The following is a 17,107-nucleotide window of genomic DNA, read 5'->3' on the forward strand; positions in this document are numbered from 1 at the left end:
TTAGCACAAAGGAAGGGAGATAACAGCTCACAATCAAGCAAGGAAGTGGTGGAACAGGTTGGTAAAGAGGATGCAAAATGATGCACCTTGTATTCAGTATAATGGAGCTGGTAGCGGTTCACCTCAAGCACAATATTAAAGTGCCAAGAGGGACAGCATGATAAGGCAAACTCTCAAACTTTTCCCAAGCATCAGCAGGCTCAGTACAGTTAACACTTTATTTTGTTAAGGCTGTTGAACTGTCTCCTATAACATCCCCATAGGCCAACTGATGAGGTATGGCCTAGATAAACAGACAAGTGAGATGGAGTGAAAACCAGCTGAACTGCCAAGCTGAAGGACTTGAGATCAGCAACACAAATTTCAGAAGCCAGCCACTAGTGATGTACCCCAGTGATTGATCCTCGGCCAACACCATTTAACTTCTTCATCAGTGACTTATATGGCAAGAGAGTGCACCCTCAGCAAGTCTGACGATGACACAATACTGGGAGGAGTGGCTGATATGCCAGAGGGTTGTGCTGCCATCCAGAGAGAAGAGGGCTGAGAGGAACCTCATGCAATTGAACAAGGGGACATGCAAGGGGTACTTCCTGAACCTGGGAAGGAACAATTCCCTGAAACAGCACATGCTGGGGGCCACACAAATGGGAAGGAGCTTGGCCAAAAAAGGATCTGGAGAACCTGGTGGACACCAAGTTGAATATGAGTCAGCAGTGTACCCTTACAGCAAAGGTGTCCAACAGCATCCTTGACTGTATAAGGAAGATTGTTACCAGCAGGTCAAGGAAGGGGGTAAGTTGTGGTGAGACACATCTGGAGTTTTACATCCAATTCTGGGTTCCCCAGTACAAGAGACATATTGAAGTGAGTCCAATGAAAGGCCATGAAGGTGGTTAAGGAACTAGAGCATCTGGGGCTGAGAGCTGGGACTGATTGTCCTGGAGAAGGCTCAGGGGATTCTTATCAGTGTGTATAAATACTTGATGGGAAGCAGTAAAGAAGATGGAGCCAGGCTCTTCTCAGTGGCATGCAGTGACAGTAGGAGAGGCAATGGGCACAGACTAGAATACAAGAAATATAAACATAAGAAAAAAACGCACTTTGCTCTGGTACAGGTTGTCCAGAAAGATCGTGGAGTCTCTATTCTTGGAGATATTCAAAACCCAAGTGAACACAACCCTGATTAACCTGCTGTAGTTGACCCTGTCAGGCAAAAGATTAGATGATCTGAGAGTTGTCCAATCCCAAAAATTCTGTGATTGTATGAAAGGCAGAGAAAGGAGTGGGAGGCTGTAGGTGACCAGAAACACCAAACAGTTTATTAATCTCACTGTCACAGTACACTATGATGTTATATTGCAGTTATAACACTTTCAGAACCAGCAGATTTTTGCAAAGGTGAGGCAATAATTGATATGGTAAATCATACCACTATCAAGAAGAAAGCCGGAATGATCAGAGTTGTTTACATATTACTCAGGTTAGCTGTGCTTAATACAATATAAATCAATCCATAATGTCACCAGTTTTACTCCTTTTTTTTTTTCATCTATGGCAGGAAATACTAGTGGCTAAAGAAGTACCATATCTTTGCCTGGCATTTGTCTGCTGTGACCTTGGAAATGTACTTTGATCGTATTTTCAGAAGTGGCTCTCAGTTTGCTCCAGTGAATTGACCTGCTTATCAACTGTGGTTCTTTTCCTTTCCAAGTGCAGAAACCTCATCTGCTGTGAAATGTCACGTGCACAGATTTGCTTAAGCTTTGCAACACAGGGAATTAAGTGTGGTGGTATTACATGTGGCTTTTGCAAACACAAAATATCCAGGACTGTGCTGGCACTGAGATGTTTTCACCAAATTCTGTTGAAGTTTATTCTTTATATCCCAGTTGTTGTATTTTCCTCTGACATATTTCTGCTGTACTTAATAACAGGTAGCTTTTGCTCCTGCTAGCACAACTCATGCATACACATCTGTACTTGCTATAGGCATAACCCACCCTTTTGGGCGGCAGCAGCAGGTAACTACATATTCTCACTACTGGTGGAACTGCAACATAACTGCATCTCTGGCATCTCTGAGGTATCCACATAGACACTGAAGAGATTTTTGAGTGGAAAAGTATTTCTGGCAATCTACAAAAGACTGACTTGAAGCACTATGATTCTTCTCCTGAAGGCACCTGGACACTCCTTGAGATGTCTTCTTCCTACATACAGTGGCTTCCTAAGGCTTTATAGCTATTCCACTAAGGATTTTGAGCTTTTATTAGGAAACTAATTCTTAGATGCTACAGCACTGGTCTCTTTGTAGATTCCTACTCTTTTTGGGGGGGGATGTATCTCCAGGTTTTAAATTGAGTACCTAAAGGGAAGTACATGTTTGTGTGTGCAAGTTTGCTCACCTACAGCACTGCTGAACATCCATGAACACACAGTGAACCACATTAAATGTCAGTTACTTGAATGTCAGTTCAGAACCCTCTATTATGGCAAAAACTTCAACAAATCTTAGCCATCAATGGTATTTAAATAGGTATGGAAGTTCGCAGTTGTTTGGTTTTTTTTTTAATATAAAAAAATCTATAAAAGCTCCATAATTTCTAAACGTTCATAATTGCAAGCAAAAGCCAAAACTCTCCCATTCATACAAAGGCAGGTCATGTGCCCAGGAATGCCCATAGGCCCCTCAGCAGCTGAAAGTCCTCGGCAGCCTGCTCCTTGCCTTTATCAAACCCTGCCTTCCCAGTTTCCAAGGCAACGGCAGAGCCCCGTAATGGATGCACAAGGGAGGCAACAGGGATCCCACAACATTTTCACATCTGTCCATGATTTCCCATTGTTTGAGAAAGAAGCACAAATGTATAAATGTGAAAGCTGGTCAAACATATAAAATATCTGCCCATGGCTTTATTCTCTCTTATTTGCAATGGGTGATGTCATGTATTGCTCAGGCACGTATATCAGAGACTACATGACTTTTTGAGTCTTTCTGTTGATACTCAAATGAACAGGCTCTATTCATTATCTTATTGTTTATCTTATCCCTGGTAACTATGATATTCCCACCTGATGAACATAGTCTGAGGTCACCTTTGGAACCTGATGCTCGATCATTTTCAATGTGCATTAAGATAGAAGAATATTTTGCCAGCAAGAGGGTGTAATAATTGTGAAGGTGTTTTTAATGTTAGCAATAAAATACCTAAAGGGAAAACCTATTTTTATTTCAAAATTATGACCCACTGCAGGCATTAGAAGCAATTAAATATAACAACAGTGAGCATGCTTTTATGAATGAGCAAAAGCAGTTTCATCATAGAGCCCTCTATACTTGGGTTTATTATAGCTGGGTGTCTGTGTGTTTGGCCAAGAACAAAAGAGGAGAGAGCATAAGTATGTGAGAGAAAAATCACATTACAGAGTAATTTGGGATGCTGTTAATTCTGAAACAACCCATGCAAATTTTAAGGGGAGAAATGTTTCTCCATGAACCTAATATTTCCTCCACATGATATAGTTTCTCTTGTGAACTTAGATTATAACCTCCAAGAGTCAGGCATTTCTGTGAATGTGGTTGTACAGGATACAGCAAACAGAACCCCACTCATCTCACTTCCAAAGGTACCATAATAAACAGGATCACATGTCATAAAATTACTCCAAAAAGGGAAAAATATGTTTATCATAATCAGGCAGCAATTTACCGAGAAGAAAGACAAAACAATACAGCCTCTCATTATTTCCTCTTGGCACACCAGATGTGATGAGGTAGCAGCCAGATGGCTCCTGCCCCCATCCAGGCTGCATCTACCTTTTAAGATTGCTCAGTAGATGAAATGCATCTGCTATTTCTACAAAGTGGGTCCTCCAGTCAAGAGATGACTAAGATTTCAGCATCAATATAAATGAAATGTTGATATCACGTTTTCCAGGGCAGCTTATTTCCTGCATGTCATTGAGAACAAGGCACAGATAGTGACTTTGATCTGCTAGTCACTGTTTCTTTTGTTCCTTAGCCTCCTTGCTTTATCTTGCAATCCGATAGTTACTTGTAACTCAGACTGACACTGAGCAAACTCCGAACTTCATCTTGTGATGTCTGCTAAGAAGTGCAGTAGTTTGTGGTGGGATTCAACATACATTGTTTAAAATTGCCAGGGCTCTCTGCAGGAGAATTCAGAGTGCTGTCGAACTAGGTGGCTGAATCAACCAAATATCTTGTTTTGCTCTCTCCTGCTTCCAGCTGTCTGCCCTTTCCTCCTTCTTTGCATAAGTTCTCTTTCTGACCCACTCCCTAATTGAAGAAAAATCTTCTTCCACCCCTCCAGTCTGGGAGGACATTCAGGGAAATGAAGAGACAGGTAGAGGGCTCAGACATTCCCTGGAGCTGCTAGAGGAAATAACAAAGGGTAACAGCTGAAGTGGGGCAAGGGGAACAGGACCACCCTTTTTAGGAGCTGGAAAATATTGAATCAGCCCTGTCTATGGAAGTGTTCTCTATGCCCAGGAAATTTCTAATCCCTGCCTGCTAGGGTGGAACTGGAATCCTAGCTGGTATTTCCAAAAACCAGCCATAAAATAAATTTATTAATTATAAGACCATCATTATGCTGGATGCAGAGAAGCATGCTGTAAGAAGTCAATGCTTGAATTTCATTTCATGTTTGTAAAGCTTGTTTTGAGACCATTTGAACTTGGCTTGAAAACCCTGTTCGACTATTCACTATGAAGGCAGGCAGTATCTTTCTATTAAAGTCATGGAAAATGTGGAAACATTTCTCAGTGCAAGACAACACAGAACTTTTTACTGAATAAGCTACACAACCTTTGCCAGGGTAGCCACTTCATCCTCTGGAGCAAGTGTTTTCACATTCTGCTTAAGCTGGATGATTATTAATGTTTTTGTTTGCAATGATAGAGGCAATCTTGCCAAAAAGAAAAGAAAATATGCCTTAAACTTACCAAGGAAGCCAAGTGAGAAAAATAACCTGATTGTAAAAAATGACATATGGATAAATTAAAACCAGTTGGAAAATCTCTACACTACAAGAATCAAACACTAATAAACAAGAATTTAACAGACCTAACTTGATTTCCTCCCTTACAAGTGGAATTCTGCCCGTAAGGGAAAAATGACTTTGAGTGGAGAGAAGGGAATGACCTACTGTTAAATTATTTCTTTTCTTACTCAGATATTGTAAATAAATACCTTTCTTATACACACACTTCAAAAAGACACAGTTTTCCTTTCTGGCAGATTCAAAAATAAAATACCTAAAGTAGGGTGGAAGTTAGGAGCAGGGAAACAGTTCACTTCTTGTTAAACTGCTCAGGGAGAAGAAAGGATTGTCACCTGCACTGTGTCCTTTGCTGGCAGAATGGCTGGGGAAGGGCAGGCTTTCCCAGCTCCCCCCATATCCTCCCACTCCCTTGGTTTCAAATACTCAAAGGGCTCCAGCTGGAGAAGTGTCCAGGAGAGTCAGGGCCAAGAAATGTCTTTTTCCAAAATGCATCATGTCCTCAGGCACTTTCCTGTGACCAAATGCTTCCATTTTCATGTAGGCAAGCTAAAGATAAAAAACCATCTAAAATGGAAGTTATCTCCGAACCAATAGTCTGCTCTTTCCCCTTTTAATAAATAGCAGACTAGGACAGGTGATTGCTGGAGTATGAAAAGGCAGGTTCTTATTATGAATGGATTGTAGATTAAAAGGTAGGAAATTCTCAAAAATCTTCTTTTTTAGTCATACAAGATCAGCTCCTAATACTTTTTTATAAAGGTTCATTTGGCGTTAAAGAGAAGAGAGAAAAATAACCTTACTTTGATTACCTCAAGCATGTATAACACATCAAAAGCGTCAAGCTTTGTTCTGTGAAAATGTAGAAGTAACTGAAAAAACACATGGGAAGACGGAGAAGGGGATTATTTGTAAATGAAAAACAGTGCCTCCCTACAACAAGCAGGTTCAGGAGAACAGCGTTACCTATAGCCTCATATTCCGGCTGCCACATCTGAACAATCCCTAAAAGTATATGCTCATTATGCTTTAATGTCAAAAAGAAAAATGGAATAACTTCCCTTGGGAGAAAGGATGTGTATCAAATGTAGGGCATAGTCACATTATTTCTCCAGAGGATTTTACCTTCTCATTGCTAAATACAAACAGAATTATTAGGCCTCATTAAACGAAAAGCAGTAATTAAAGCACCTCCCACTGAGAAGGAGAATTTAGTATAGTTTAACAGCCCTTCTTAAAAAAAAAAATAGTAGCAAGACAACAAGATGTGGAGTTTTGGTTGTGGGGTTTAGGGGTTTTTTTTGGAGAGGGAGGGGATGGGAAGGCAGGGCAGGGATGTTTGGGAAGTGATTTCAATTGAACAACCATGAAACTTGCCCTGCTCAAAGCCACTACTGGGTTTCATCCTGATCTTATACATAACTTTGCCATGGAGCTTACAGGGAGGGAAAAGGACAAAGGAAACAAGGAGAGAACTCTTTCTGATGCAGAGTATTGCTAGGTGCACCAACTCTTCCTCGTGAGATAAGAAAACTTGTCCCTCTTGCACCACTTTGCCACAGTTGCTCCAGGCAGCAGAACTGTTTTGCAGCATTGCAGCACCACCCCCTAAGGACTCCATCAGTCCATCACAGTTTCTTTAAGCAGACAGTGCTTGCACATGTAGAAGAGCCTACTAGCATTATACTCTTTTGAGGTATGTGGCACATGATATCATCATCCATGAGATTTCCCTACACAGAATAAGGGGTTGCCCCATTTTTGCAGAGAATTTGCTGGAGAGGAGACCAAATGTCTGGATTCTCTTCTTTCTCCAGGTTATAAATCCCATTGCTACTTTGGCTTACTGTGTTTTTTGCCTCATACCTTTTGGAAAGATACATCTGTCAGCAGGATGGGCCTCAGGTTTGATTCTTAGATTATCACATCACCAGGACCATTGTATGCTTAATGCAACCTAATTTCTGATGTATACAGGCACTTCACATAGGTTGGGAAGAAGAAAATCATTATTGCTCCTCCCTGACAGAATGGAAAACATCTGTTGGAAAACAGATGTTGGCCTACGTTACCTTTTTTTAGGGTTTTGAAGAACCAGACCACATACTGTACTATATTTCCACAACACTGTTGCTTCAGTGGTTTAGACCGAAATCCTAGAACTAAGCAGGGAAAAGAAATTAGAAGAGATGGCATCCTAATGCCATTTCAATATAAATTAAACCGACATTTTACCTAGTTGTTTTTACAACCTTTATCTTTACTATCTTGCATTTACCAGCAGACAAGCATTGAGTTGTTTGCCTTGGTCAAGGCATTCTACTAACATGCTTAAAAATTCCACTCATTTAACAAAGGGAATAAATAAATAAATAAAATGTTCCCTTCCCCAGCACCATCAGTTCTAATTGTCAACAGAGGAGAATGCTTCCCTTCAGGCCACAACTGATATATTGAAATGAAAATATATTGCTTTATATTATTAACTTCTATCTCAACATAAATCAGCCATTGTAAGTGGCTTAAGCTGCACACCACTAAGTCCGTATTATCTATGCCCATTTCTTCCAAACAGGATGTCTCATCCAAGACCTTTAGCCCTAGATGTGTTGTTCATCACATGGGCAAATACAGATCAACACCCAGGAGAGGTTAAGGCAGTCAGACTGCCTAATCTGAAATTCTTTCAGTGGTTCTGCTTTCTTTGTGAAACAGAAAATTTGCAACTACGTGCGCTCGTTAAGACATCTCTTTGTTGTTTGGCATACAGCAGTCATCTCCAGTTTTTATAGTGAATGTTCTCCTGGGCTATAAATGCAGCCAAAGCTCAAAGATACAAAGAAAAAAAAAAAGGTACTGTAGCCCCCAGGTCCAGTATGAGACTCACTCTCCATTATATTTCACTTACTGTTCCAACCAAGCTTTGAACCTTCCCTTCAAATCTTTCACTATCCCCTTTACCTATATTTATCTCAACTCCTACTGAAATGAGGTTTTGATTTTTTTTTTTTTAATTATTATGACTGGCAAATAAGCTGTGTAGGATTTATGAAAGGACATGTTTCTGTCAAAGTATTTCTATTTATGGTTTTTCTTCCCCTAGAACAAAAAAACAGAATACAAGCAGCAAGCCATGTAGGCGGGTGTCCTAGTTTCTACTAAGGAAGCTGTAGTGAAATGTGTCACTTGGGTAGCTATATTTAAGGGTTAGCTAGAGACAGAGTGTAATTACACTATGAATTAGAAGCTAGACATGCTGAACACTAGCGAAACCTGCTAGAGTGTCACAGCTGAAAGAAGATATTTACTATCAAAGACAAGCTTCTCATCTTTTAGTGAAACTTAGTTTAGATTTGTTTGCTGGCTCAAAGCTAGTATGATAAACAGTTGCAAGTGCAACTCTGAGAGGTAATTTCAAGGCAAGGTTACTTTGGCAACCAGATAAAGTGTTATTTTCCCAAAGGGCCTGAGGCAGTATATATTAACTAGGTTACTAAAACAACCTCAATTCGTCTAATGTTTAATCCTAGAACTGCTCAAGTGCTAAGAAATACAAGTACTATTGTGGATATACACAGCTGTATTTGTTTATTGACAGTTCAGGCAGTTTAAGTGCTTCTCACTCCTCTGTACGTCAGAAATCAAGCATACAGAGGAGAGAAAAGCAAGTGCCTGTTGTCCTGCACACCGGGTTAACAGGCCCATCAGCAACAGAACAGGGTACTCTCAGAGCAGTGTCCACAGGCAGTGGAGTCAAAACAGGCAAGATATTAGTTATGCACAGCAGCTCCCTTTTAATTCTCTCTTCCAGTAATGCCTTGCAAGCATTTCAGTAAAGGATCACAATAGAGGCTGCACAAATGTGCATACCAGCTCTTTCAGAGCAGTAAGGACCACAGTAATTGTAGCACTGGTAGCAGTTCTCAAAGCAACACTTTTTTTAGCACAGGACCACTCCCCTAAGTGGTGTTTCGATTAACTAAGACTAAACTATTGGGTTACTGCTACACTCCTTGAGGGATTTTTGTAGAAGTAATAGGGTCTGTGAGACTTTGCTAACTACTGACAACAGCATAGTTGATTCATTCAGGGTTCTTGCAACCTACAAGCACAGCAACATAAATCCCCCCCTCCCTCACTGTAAGGAAACTACACTTACCTTTGCAAAGATGCACAACAGTGTGCTGCTGCACTTCCCTCCCCTGCCTGGGTAGAGGTTCATTTCCTACCACAGGGACCAGGAGCAAACAACTGTCCTGAAAACATGTAACTTGGAGACAGCTATTGCCAGGGTATCTATAGGTGACTAAGATTATACACTATGCTCTGGACAGCCTTTTGAGACACATCACCTAGAAACATGCCCATCACCTCATATCTCCCAAAGAGAATTGATTGCCCCATAGAGTAAATCTTTTTACTGGGCAGGCTAGTGGCTCCTTTTGGGAAACACATGAATTTTATTCCTGAAGAGAAAGTTCAGGTCTTGAGTTCTCAAGTTGTCTGCTAGTACAGACCTATGCTTCTCTGCATGCAATTTTTGTATTTAGAGAGGAGAGTTGGGGAAAGATATCGAGTCAAATCACAGTCAGCCACCCATATATATGTACTATAGGCCCTGGAACAAGTTAAATAAGTTGCTGAATGGCAGTGGGGAAGCCTGCAGCTATCCTATCAAATCAGTTTTGACAGCTTGTAATGTGGAATTCAGTACCTTCTCTCTGACCTCACTACCACGTATGAGCATAAATAGGAGTTGCAGGATTCTCAAGTGCAGTGTCTCGTTTCTACTAGCTAAAGCAGCTTTCATCCCACCAACTAGATAAGCTGGAGTTTTCATAAATCAGCTGTCATTCTTAGCTGAGCTACTACAGTTTCAACATGCTGCTAAATCACAGCCTGAGAATTCTTGTTTTATTGAGTTTAAGCTTTCACTGAGGTTAAGAAATAAACTGAGAAGTAAAGTTATAAAAAACTACAGAGGAATTACTTGCTTAATAGAGAGAGAAATAAAGCAGAGGAGACAGTTTAGGACACAAAAAGCCTTTATGTTTGAGAAGTTAACCATTTCAACAGAAGACTCTGAAGTATTTTTGCAACTACTGTTACATTGGACAGTCAAGGATACAAAACTGCTGACAGAAGCAACAGTGGAGAGCACCAAATTAAAAAATGCATGCTTCAGCACAACTGCACAGATTCCTTCTCTCAATGAATACTTGCCTGCTCAGACTATACTTAATGCCTACCCATCTCAACTTTACGCCTCATCTTCCTCTCCTTCCTCTTCAAACTCCCCCTGCTCATCAGCAGTGGCATCCTGGTATTGCTGGTATTCGGAGACCAGGTCGTTCATGTTGCTCTCTGCCTCCGTGAACTCCATCTCATCCATGCCCTCGCCGGTGTACCAGTGCAAGAAAGCCTTGCGCCGGAACATGGCCGTGAACTGCTCCGAGATCCTCTTGAAGAGCTCCTGGATGGCCGTGCTGTTGCCGATGAAGGTGGCGGACATCTTGAGGCCGCGCGGGGGGATGTCACAGACGGCCGTCTTCACGTTGTTGGGGATCCACTCCACAAAGTAGCTGCTGTTCTTGTTCTGCACGTTGAGCATCTGCTCGTCCACCTCCTTCATGGACATGCGGCCCCGGAAGATGGCGGCCACCGTCAGGTAGCGCCCGTGGCGGGGGTCGCAGGCGGCCATCATATTCTTGGAGTCGAACATCTGCTGCGTCAGCTCAGGCACCGTCAGGGCGCGGTACTGCTGGCTGCCGCGGCTGGTGAGAGGGGCGAAGCCCGGCATGAAGAAGTGCAGCCGGGGGAAAGGCACCATGTTGACCGCCAGCTTGCGCAGGTCGGCGTTCAGCTGGCCGGGGAAGCGAAGGCAGGTGGTCACGCCGCTCATGGTGGCCGACACCAGGTGGTTGAGGTCCCCGTACGTGGGAGTGGTCAGCTTCAGGGTGCGGAAGCAAATGTCATACAGGGCCTCGTTGTCGATGCAGTAGGTCTCGTCCGTGTTCTCCACCAGCTGGTGCACGGAGAGGGTGGCATTGTAGGGCTCCACCACCGTGTCCGACACCTTGGGCGAGGGCATCACGCTGAAGGTGTTCATGATGCGGTCGGGGTACTCCTCCCGGATCTTGCTGATGAGGAGGGTGCCCATCCCAGAGCCCGTGCCTCCGCCCAACGAGTGGGTCAACTGGAAGCCCTGGAGGCAGTCACAGCTCTCCGACTCCTTCCTCACCACATCCAGGACAGAGTCCACCAGCTCGGCGCCTTCCGTGTAGTGCCCCTTGGCCCAGTTGTTGCCAGCCCCGCTCTGACCTGGAGGGCAGACCACAAGCATGGTGCCACGTTAGCGCCCCGGGGACAAACAGAGATGACGCCACTTTCCCCTTCCCCATGGCCTCCACCCTTCACTTCCATCCCCACTCTGCCACTGGGTTTCAGGTCCCCCGGGGTCATTTGCATGCTCGCTCCAAGTCTTTTCTGCATGTTGAGTTCCCACTCTGGGACTCTTCCGTCTCACACTCACTCACCAAAGACAAAGTTGTCAGGACGGAAGATCTGTCCAAAGGGGCCAGAGCGCACCGAGTCCATGGTGCCAGGCTCCAGGTCCACGAGGATGGCACGTGGGACATACTTGTTACCTGTGAGAGGAACCAGCACCAGTGTTACAGCCCTGTAGTAAGCAGCCAGTGTCACAGCAGCCCTGCTGCCCTCCCATCTGCTGCTGAGGACATGGAGGGTGTGGGAATTTGGAGGGAGGTAGCTGGGGATGGGAAGACAAAGCAGTCATTTAAGCTGTGCAGGGGCATCACCCACTGCAGGGATGGCTGGGAAACCCCTCTCAGCACACCCTATGCCCCCTGCCCCGGGAAGCTCATTACAGAGGGGCGTTACCGGTTGCTTCATTGTAGTAGACATTGATCCTTTCCAGCTGCAGGTCGCTGTCCCCGTGGTAGCTGCCCGTGGGGTCGATGCCGTGCTCATCGCTGATGACCTCCCAGAACTGAGGGAACCGGAATGAATGGGCGTGAGGATGGTCAGCGCCGCCACGCCTCGCTCTCGCCCCCTGGCCAAATCCCCGCCACGTGGCAGCCAGGGATTCGCCACGCGTGGGTGCGGCCCCCCGGCCAGACGGAGCCGCCACCGCGCCCCTCACACCCCCCGCCACCGATGGGAGGGGTGTGGCACCGGCTTGGCGCCCCCTTCCCCCGCCCGCCCCGGACCCCTGCAGCCCGCGAGGGGCTGACGGATGGCAGCTGATGCCCCCGCACCCCCTTAACCAGGGCGCGCCACACCCTCGGCGCGGAAACCCCACCGCGCTCCCTCCGCCCAGATGCAACAGCCGGGAGCTGCCCCGCGCAGACCTTTCCGTGGAGAGGCGATCCCGACGGTACTCCGCTGCGGAAAGGAGGCTCTCCCCGCAGCGGGTCCCTCCGGGACACGCGGAGCGCGGCTAAGCGGGCACCGCCCCGCGCCCAGAGCCCCGGGCAAGACGAGTGGGGCGCCAGCCCCGTACCTTGGCGCCGATCTGGTTGCCGCACTGCCCGGCTTGGATGTGCACGATCTCACGCATGGTGCCGGTATCCGAAGGTGCCGCCCCGCTGCTCCTGCCGCCTTCACCTCCCTCTCCACCCGCTCCCGCTCTCGCTGCTGCGGCGGCCGCGCCCCAAGAGCCCCTTAAATGGGGAACCGCGCCCCGCCCCGCCACTGACGTCATGCGAGAGCGGCGCGCAGCCAATGGGCGCGCGGGGGCGGGGCCGAGCCGCGGCATTGTGTGCCGTGAGGGGGCGTGTCCCGGCGGCGGGGGGCGTGGTCGCAGGGCGTGGCTAAGGGCACCGCCCCGTCGCGGCGGTGCCGCTGACAGCGGGGACAAAGGCGTGGAGCGACCGGACCGAGCCGGCCACGTGCGAACCGCGACACCTCCCTGCGCCCGCCGGCCCGCCCTCCCGCGGCCGCCGCCGCAGCCTTTTGTTCCCCGAGACGCGCAGCCTCCCCCGCCGCAGCAGCGGGCGTTGCCGTCGGGGGAGACCTGGCGGCTGCCCCCGTCCCCCCGCCGATGCCTCCGTTCACACGGTGCCGGCGGGAGACTCCCTTCCCCTCCTCGCGGGGGCACCGCGCCCCCGCCGGCATCTCCGTGGTTGCCGCCCCTCCGCCTGCACCAGCCCGCACTGGCGGTGGGGAGTCCCGCGCCCTGACCCGGTTCATCTGCCCCCGGCACAACACGGGGGGGTTTCTCCCTCTGCATAACCTCTCATCCGTCAGCCCTGCCCCCGAGCGATCCCCTCCTTCCTCTGCCCCGGTGCCGAGCTCGTCTTCTCTCTCTACGCCTGAAAAGGTCGGGTTTAGTCCCCACAGCTGAGCCAGGAGCCGCTCTCCAGCCAAGCGACCCCACTCCGCGCTGCCTCCCGTCCGGCCGCAGCTACCAGCGACCCGCAGCCAGACAATAGACGGCGCGGGTCTATTGCTGCACAGGGCCGAGGGGCTTCAGGGAGGCGGTTCCCTTAGCTCTGCAGCAAGAGAGTCTTGATCTTCGTCGCTTCATTGCGGATTCCCAGATGCTGAGGGATGAAGAAAGGAAAGAGGGGGGCAGGGGAGAGTTGAACATTTGCTCCCCAGAGATGCGTCCCGTCGTTCATTTTCGAGCAGCCCAGTACGGCATCGTGGGCATTACAGCGGCGGCAGGGAGGGCAAGTGGGGGCCGAAGAGGAGGGCAGGGCATGGCACATGCCTACGCCGCTGGAGGAGGAGGTCGGGGGGAGGAAGAGCACGGCAGAGCGGCACGGTTCCCGCCGTCTCCGGTGCCCTTCGGGGCGGTCAGTGCGGTGTGTCGGCTCCTCCTCGGCATCGCCTGTTTCACACTGCGGTCTGGGTTTGCGTGTGCAGCGGCGGAGGGTGCGGCCCCCCCGAGACGCTGCCTCGGCTAGTCCAGGCTAGCCCAGGAGGGCTCCCCGCAGCCCGGCGGGACTCCACTAAATCCCGTTTTAATGACCCGCTAGATGAAGGCTACTTCATTTATTCTGTACTTCAGCTATTCTAGAGGTGCAGATAAAAGTACATCACCATTTCCGACCCATATTTCTTCAATATACTCTCTTCTTTGTTCTATCCACGTGCAGATGTCCCTAATCTTTCTAACCTGGTTTATGCAGATCGATAACCCCGCCTATGGATCACTCCAGATCGGGTCTTACATTTTTCCAAGGCAATCTGCAGCACAGCCTGACGTCCTCTGATTGATATACCAAAGCATCCACACCTTTCTTTTGTTCGCTTTACGGTGAGAAGGCATCCCATCTCAAAAAGCATGCTAGAAAAATACACTCTCACGTTTATCTCTTCAATGGTGATTTTGAGAAAGATAAATCTGATCACTTGCACTTCTTGTGAAATCTGTTTTAACCGGCCTAAGCCAGGAGCAATTTAATTATTTGGTTGACTACGCTTTGCAAACAATGTGTAGCTGTAATTCCAGGCGAACATTTTGTTGTGGCACGCTAACCGCATAATCAACATCCATATCTATAATTACTTGTTCAAAAATAGCTTGTAGATTAACAACTCTAGGGGACCACTGACCGCCTCAGGTAATCATTCAAAGTAATACCAGTCTTTCCCATGGCTGCGGTGGGTGTGTTCCTGAAAACACTGTCACAGCAAAACTCAGTTACAGCTGGTGCAAAATACAAGTATTGTAACTGCTTGCTACTATTATTTTCAAGTATTCTGTGTGTTGCACACTGTATATTAGTTTTTTACTAAGGAATTATTGACATTTCAGCGTGAAGGGGAGAAGCTGATTTTACACATCCTCCATACCTACGTTAAGCTCATTCGTAACAGCTTGAGACTTCAGAGGAAGCCATTTTAAAATCCAATTCAAGGAAAACAGATTATTCACAGGGGAGAAAAGAAACCCACCCTAACTGCTTTATCTTAAAATAAACTAACCCATATATTTGAAGCGAGGGGGGATTCAAGTATATATTCTGTATAGAACTTTTTGAGACTGTAAGGGAAAAAACCCCCAAAACCACATGGAATATTTATTTCTAAAATAACATCTGCTTTTCAGAGGGATGAGGGAGGAAATCCAGGTCTAGGTTTTCTGCAGCCGAGGGAGGAAATCCAGGTCTAGGTTTTCTGCAGCCCCTAGACCAGGCTCCTTAGAGGTGAACAGCAGCCATTCAAATCACTTCAGGAGACTTCAGACAAGATCCAGCTTAATTTGAAGGTAAGTGTTTGGGATTGAGGGTTTCCCAAAGGTTCGGCATATGTTGTTGGAAATTACTTTGCAGGGAAATGAAGTGTTCAGCTGTTAGCTGCCCGTGCCTCTCTACCCCCTCTCTGTATCCGCCTCACACTGATGTGTCTGTCAGCGCAGCCCCTGCCCCAGCCCCGGGGCCGGCCCTGGCTGGGCTCCTCCATCCCCATCTCCCCGGCAACCGGCCTCCCCGGCAGAAACGAGCTGCACAAAAAAAGAAAGGAACAAAAAAAGCCTGCAACGTTTTCACTCGCCAGGCTGATTTCCCAGAGTGTAAAAGCACTGCGGGTAGGAGACTGTGGAAATGGCGGCAGGGCGGGTGAAATGCCAGTTCGCATGGTTGTTCACAGCCATTCTCGATGGACCTAAGAGAGGACGAATAACATGACCACATACAAGAATTTGTTTAAAGAAGCTCAGAGGATCAGCCTAGTTTTATCTAATGTGTCCTCTCCCCACTCCCTTTGGTGGTTCCCATCCTCCCATCTGCAAGGTTGGGCGTGACAGAGCCTCTGTCTTAAGCCATTGAAGTGGTCACTGATGAAAGAAACTCCTGACTTCCTTGCTAGATGCAGAAGGTTGCAAAAGCCAGCTAACAAAAGCCCAAGGGAAGGACTTACTCATTTTACTTTATAATAGAAAACATGTGCATTTGTGGGATGTACTGCAGCACTGACTTTTGTGGGTCATTGAAAGGTTTTTCCTAAAAAGAAACTTGCTCTTCCTTTGAGAAAACATGCACCCATCCCATAGCTCAGCATCCCATTTCACGGGGATCCCATTCCTTGTCTGTGACTCCTCTCAGAAGGATGGAAATATCTTACAAACCTTGAAGTTATGCCCAAACCCTCACGAGCACCATCTAGGCTTTTTCTATCTTGAGGACCAGGATGCTGCAGTATAAAAAAAAGAGAAAGAATTTTGGATTCTCATAAATTGAGGGCTTATACCACATGCCAGGCTGGACATCTAGGGTGGCTCATTAGGTCACTTATGGCAAACCAATATTTCACTTCTCAGCATGCATTACTGTAACTTAGCAGACAATCAAGAAGGCATGGACTGGGAGGAGCCTGGGTACATTTAGAGGAAGTCAGGGTGGTGCAGATGAAGTGGGAACATTTTGCTAACAAAATTTTTTTGGGGTATCTCCATTCCCATATGTATTTGTGGTTTTGCATATGGGTTGCTTTCAGGCCATGCCAGTGGCTGGACCCACCTGTGGCAGCTGGTGGGAAAGGACAAGACCGGTAGTAGCCATGGCTGTGTGCTGTGATCCACTGACTTGCCCCCAACAAAAAATCCTGGCTATAACACAGCCCAACTGCACAGCCTAGACCCAGGCTCCTGAGAAAACTGCAAAGCTATGGGAAAACCAGCAGCACAGTACCCAACCTAATAAGAATAGATACAAATACAGGCAGAGAGAAGATTATAGGAACATGATTATCAGTAGCTCAAGGACAGGGGAGAATCAACACCAGCATGGAAAGCTCTGAGATCCTAAAGGAAGAAAACAGGGAGGTGGTAGAAAACTGCATCAAAGCTGAGCATGCATTCATGGAAGAAGCAAAGGCCAGCCCTCCTCCCTCTGTCTGCACCTGCCTGGTCTGTCTCTACCCATCAGTGCAACACTTAAACCCCAGAGCTCACCAAAGCCAAGCTATCTTCAGACCACTGTACCCAGGATTGACAACAGTGTGTGCCCAATGACACATGTGCAGGGTGACCCAGGACTGGACAGTGAGGGATGGCCACACCATCAGTGGTGGTCCCACATCATCCTGTCTGCTGGGTGGGTCACCCAAAAAGCCAT

At 47.0% G+C, this 17,107-nt stretch overlaps 1 protein-coding gene across 1 annotated transcript; it reads right to left on the reverse strand.

The window, feature by feature from the left end:
• Window positions 1-10,051: 10,051 nt before the first annotated feature.
• LOC116793045 (tubulin beta-2 chain) lies at window positions 10,052-12,687 on the reverse strand. The gene is made up of 4 exons (XM_032700631.1): window positions 12,547-12,687; window positions 11,925-12,033; window positions 11,561-11,671; window positions 10,052-11,345 (listed from the first exon to the last, which is right to left on the reverse strand). The coding sequence occupies exons 1-4, from the start codon at window positions 12,601-12,603 to the stop codon at window positions 10,285-10,287; spliced, it is 1,338 nt and encodes a 445-aa protein (XP_032556522.1). The 5' UTR covers window positions 12,604-12,687; the 3' UTR covers window positions 10,052-10,284.
• Window positions 12,688-17,107: the final 4,420 nt, after the last annotated feature.

This window comes from Chiroxiphia lanceolata, chromosome 1 (assembly GCF_009829145.1).
Source record: "Chiroxiphia lanceolata isolate bChiLan1 chromosome 1, bChiLan1.pri, whole genome shotgun sequence".
Lineage (NCBI taxonomy): Eukaryota > Metazoa > Chordata > Aves > Passeriformes > Pipridae > Chiroxiphia > Chiroxiphia lanceolata.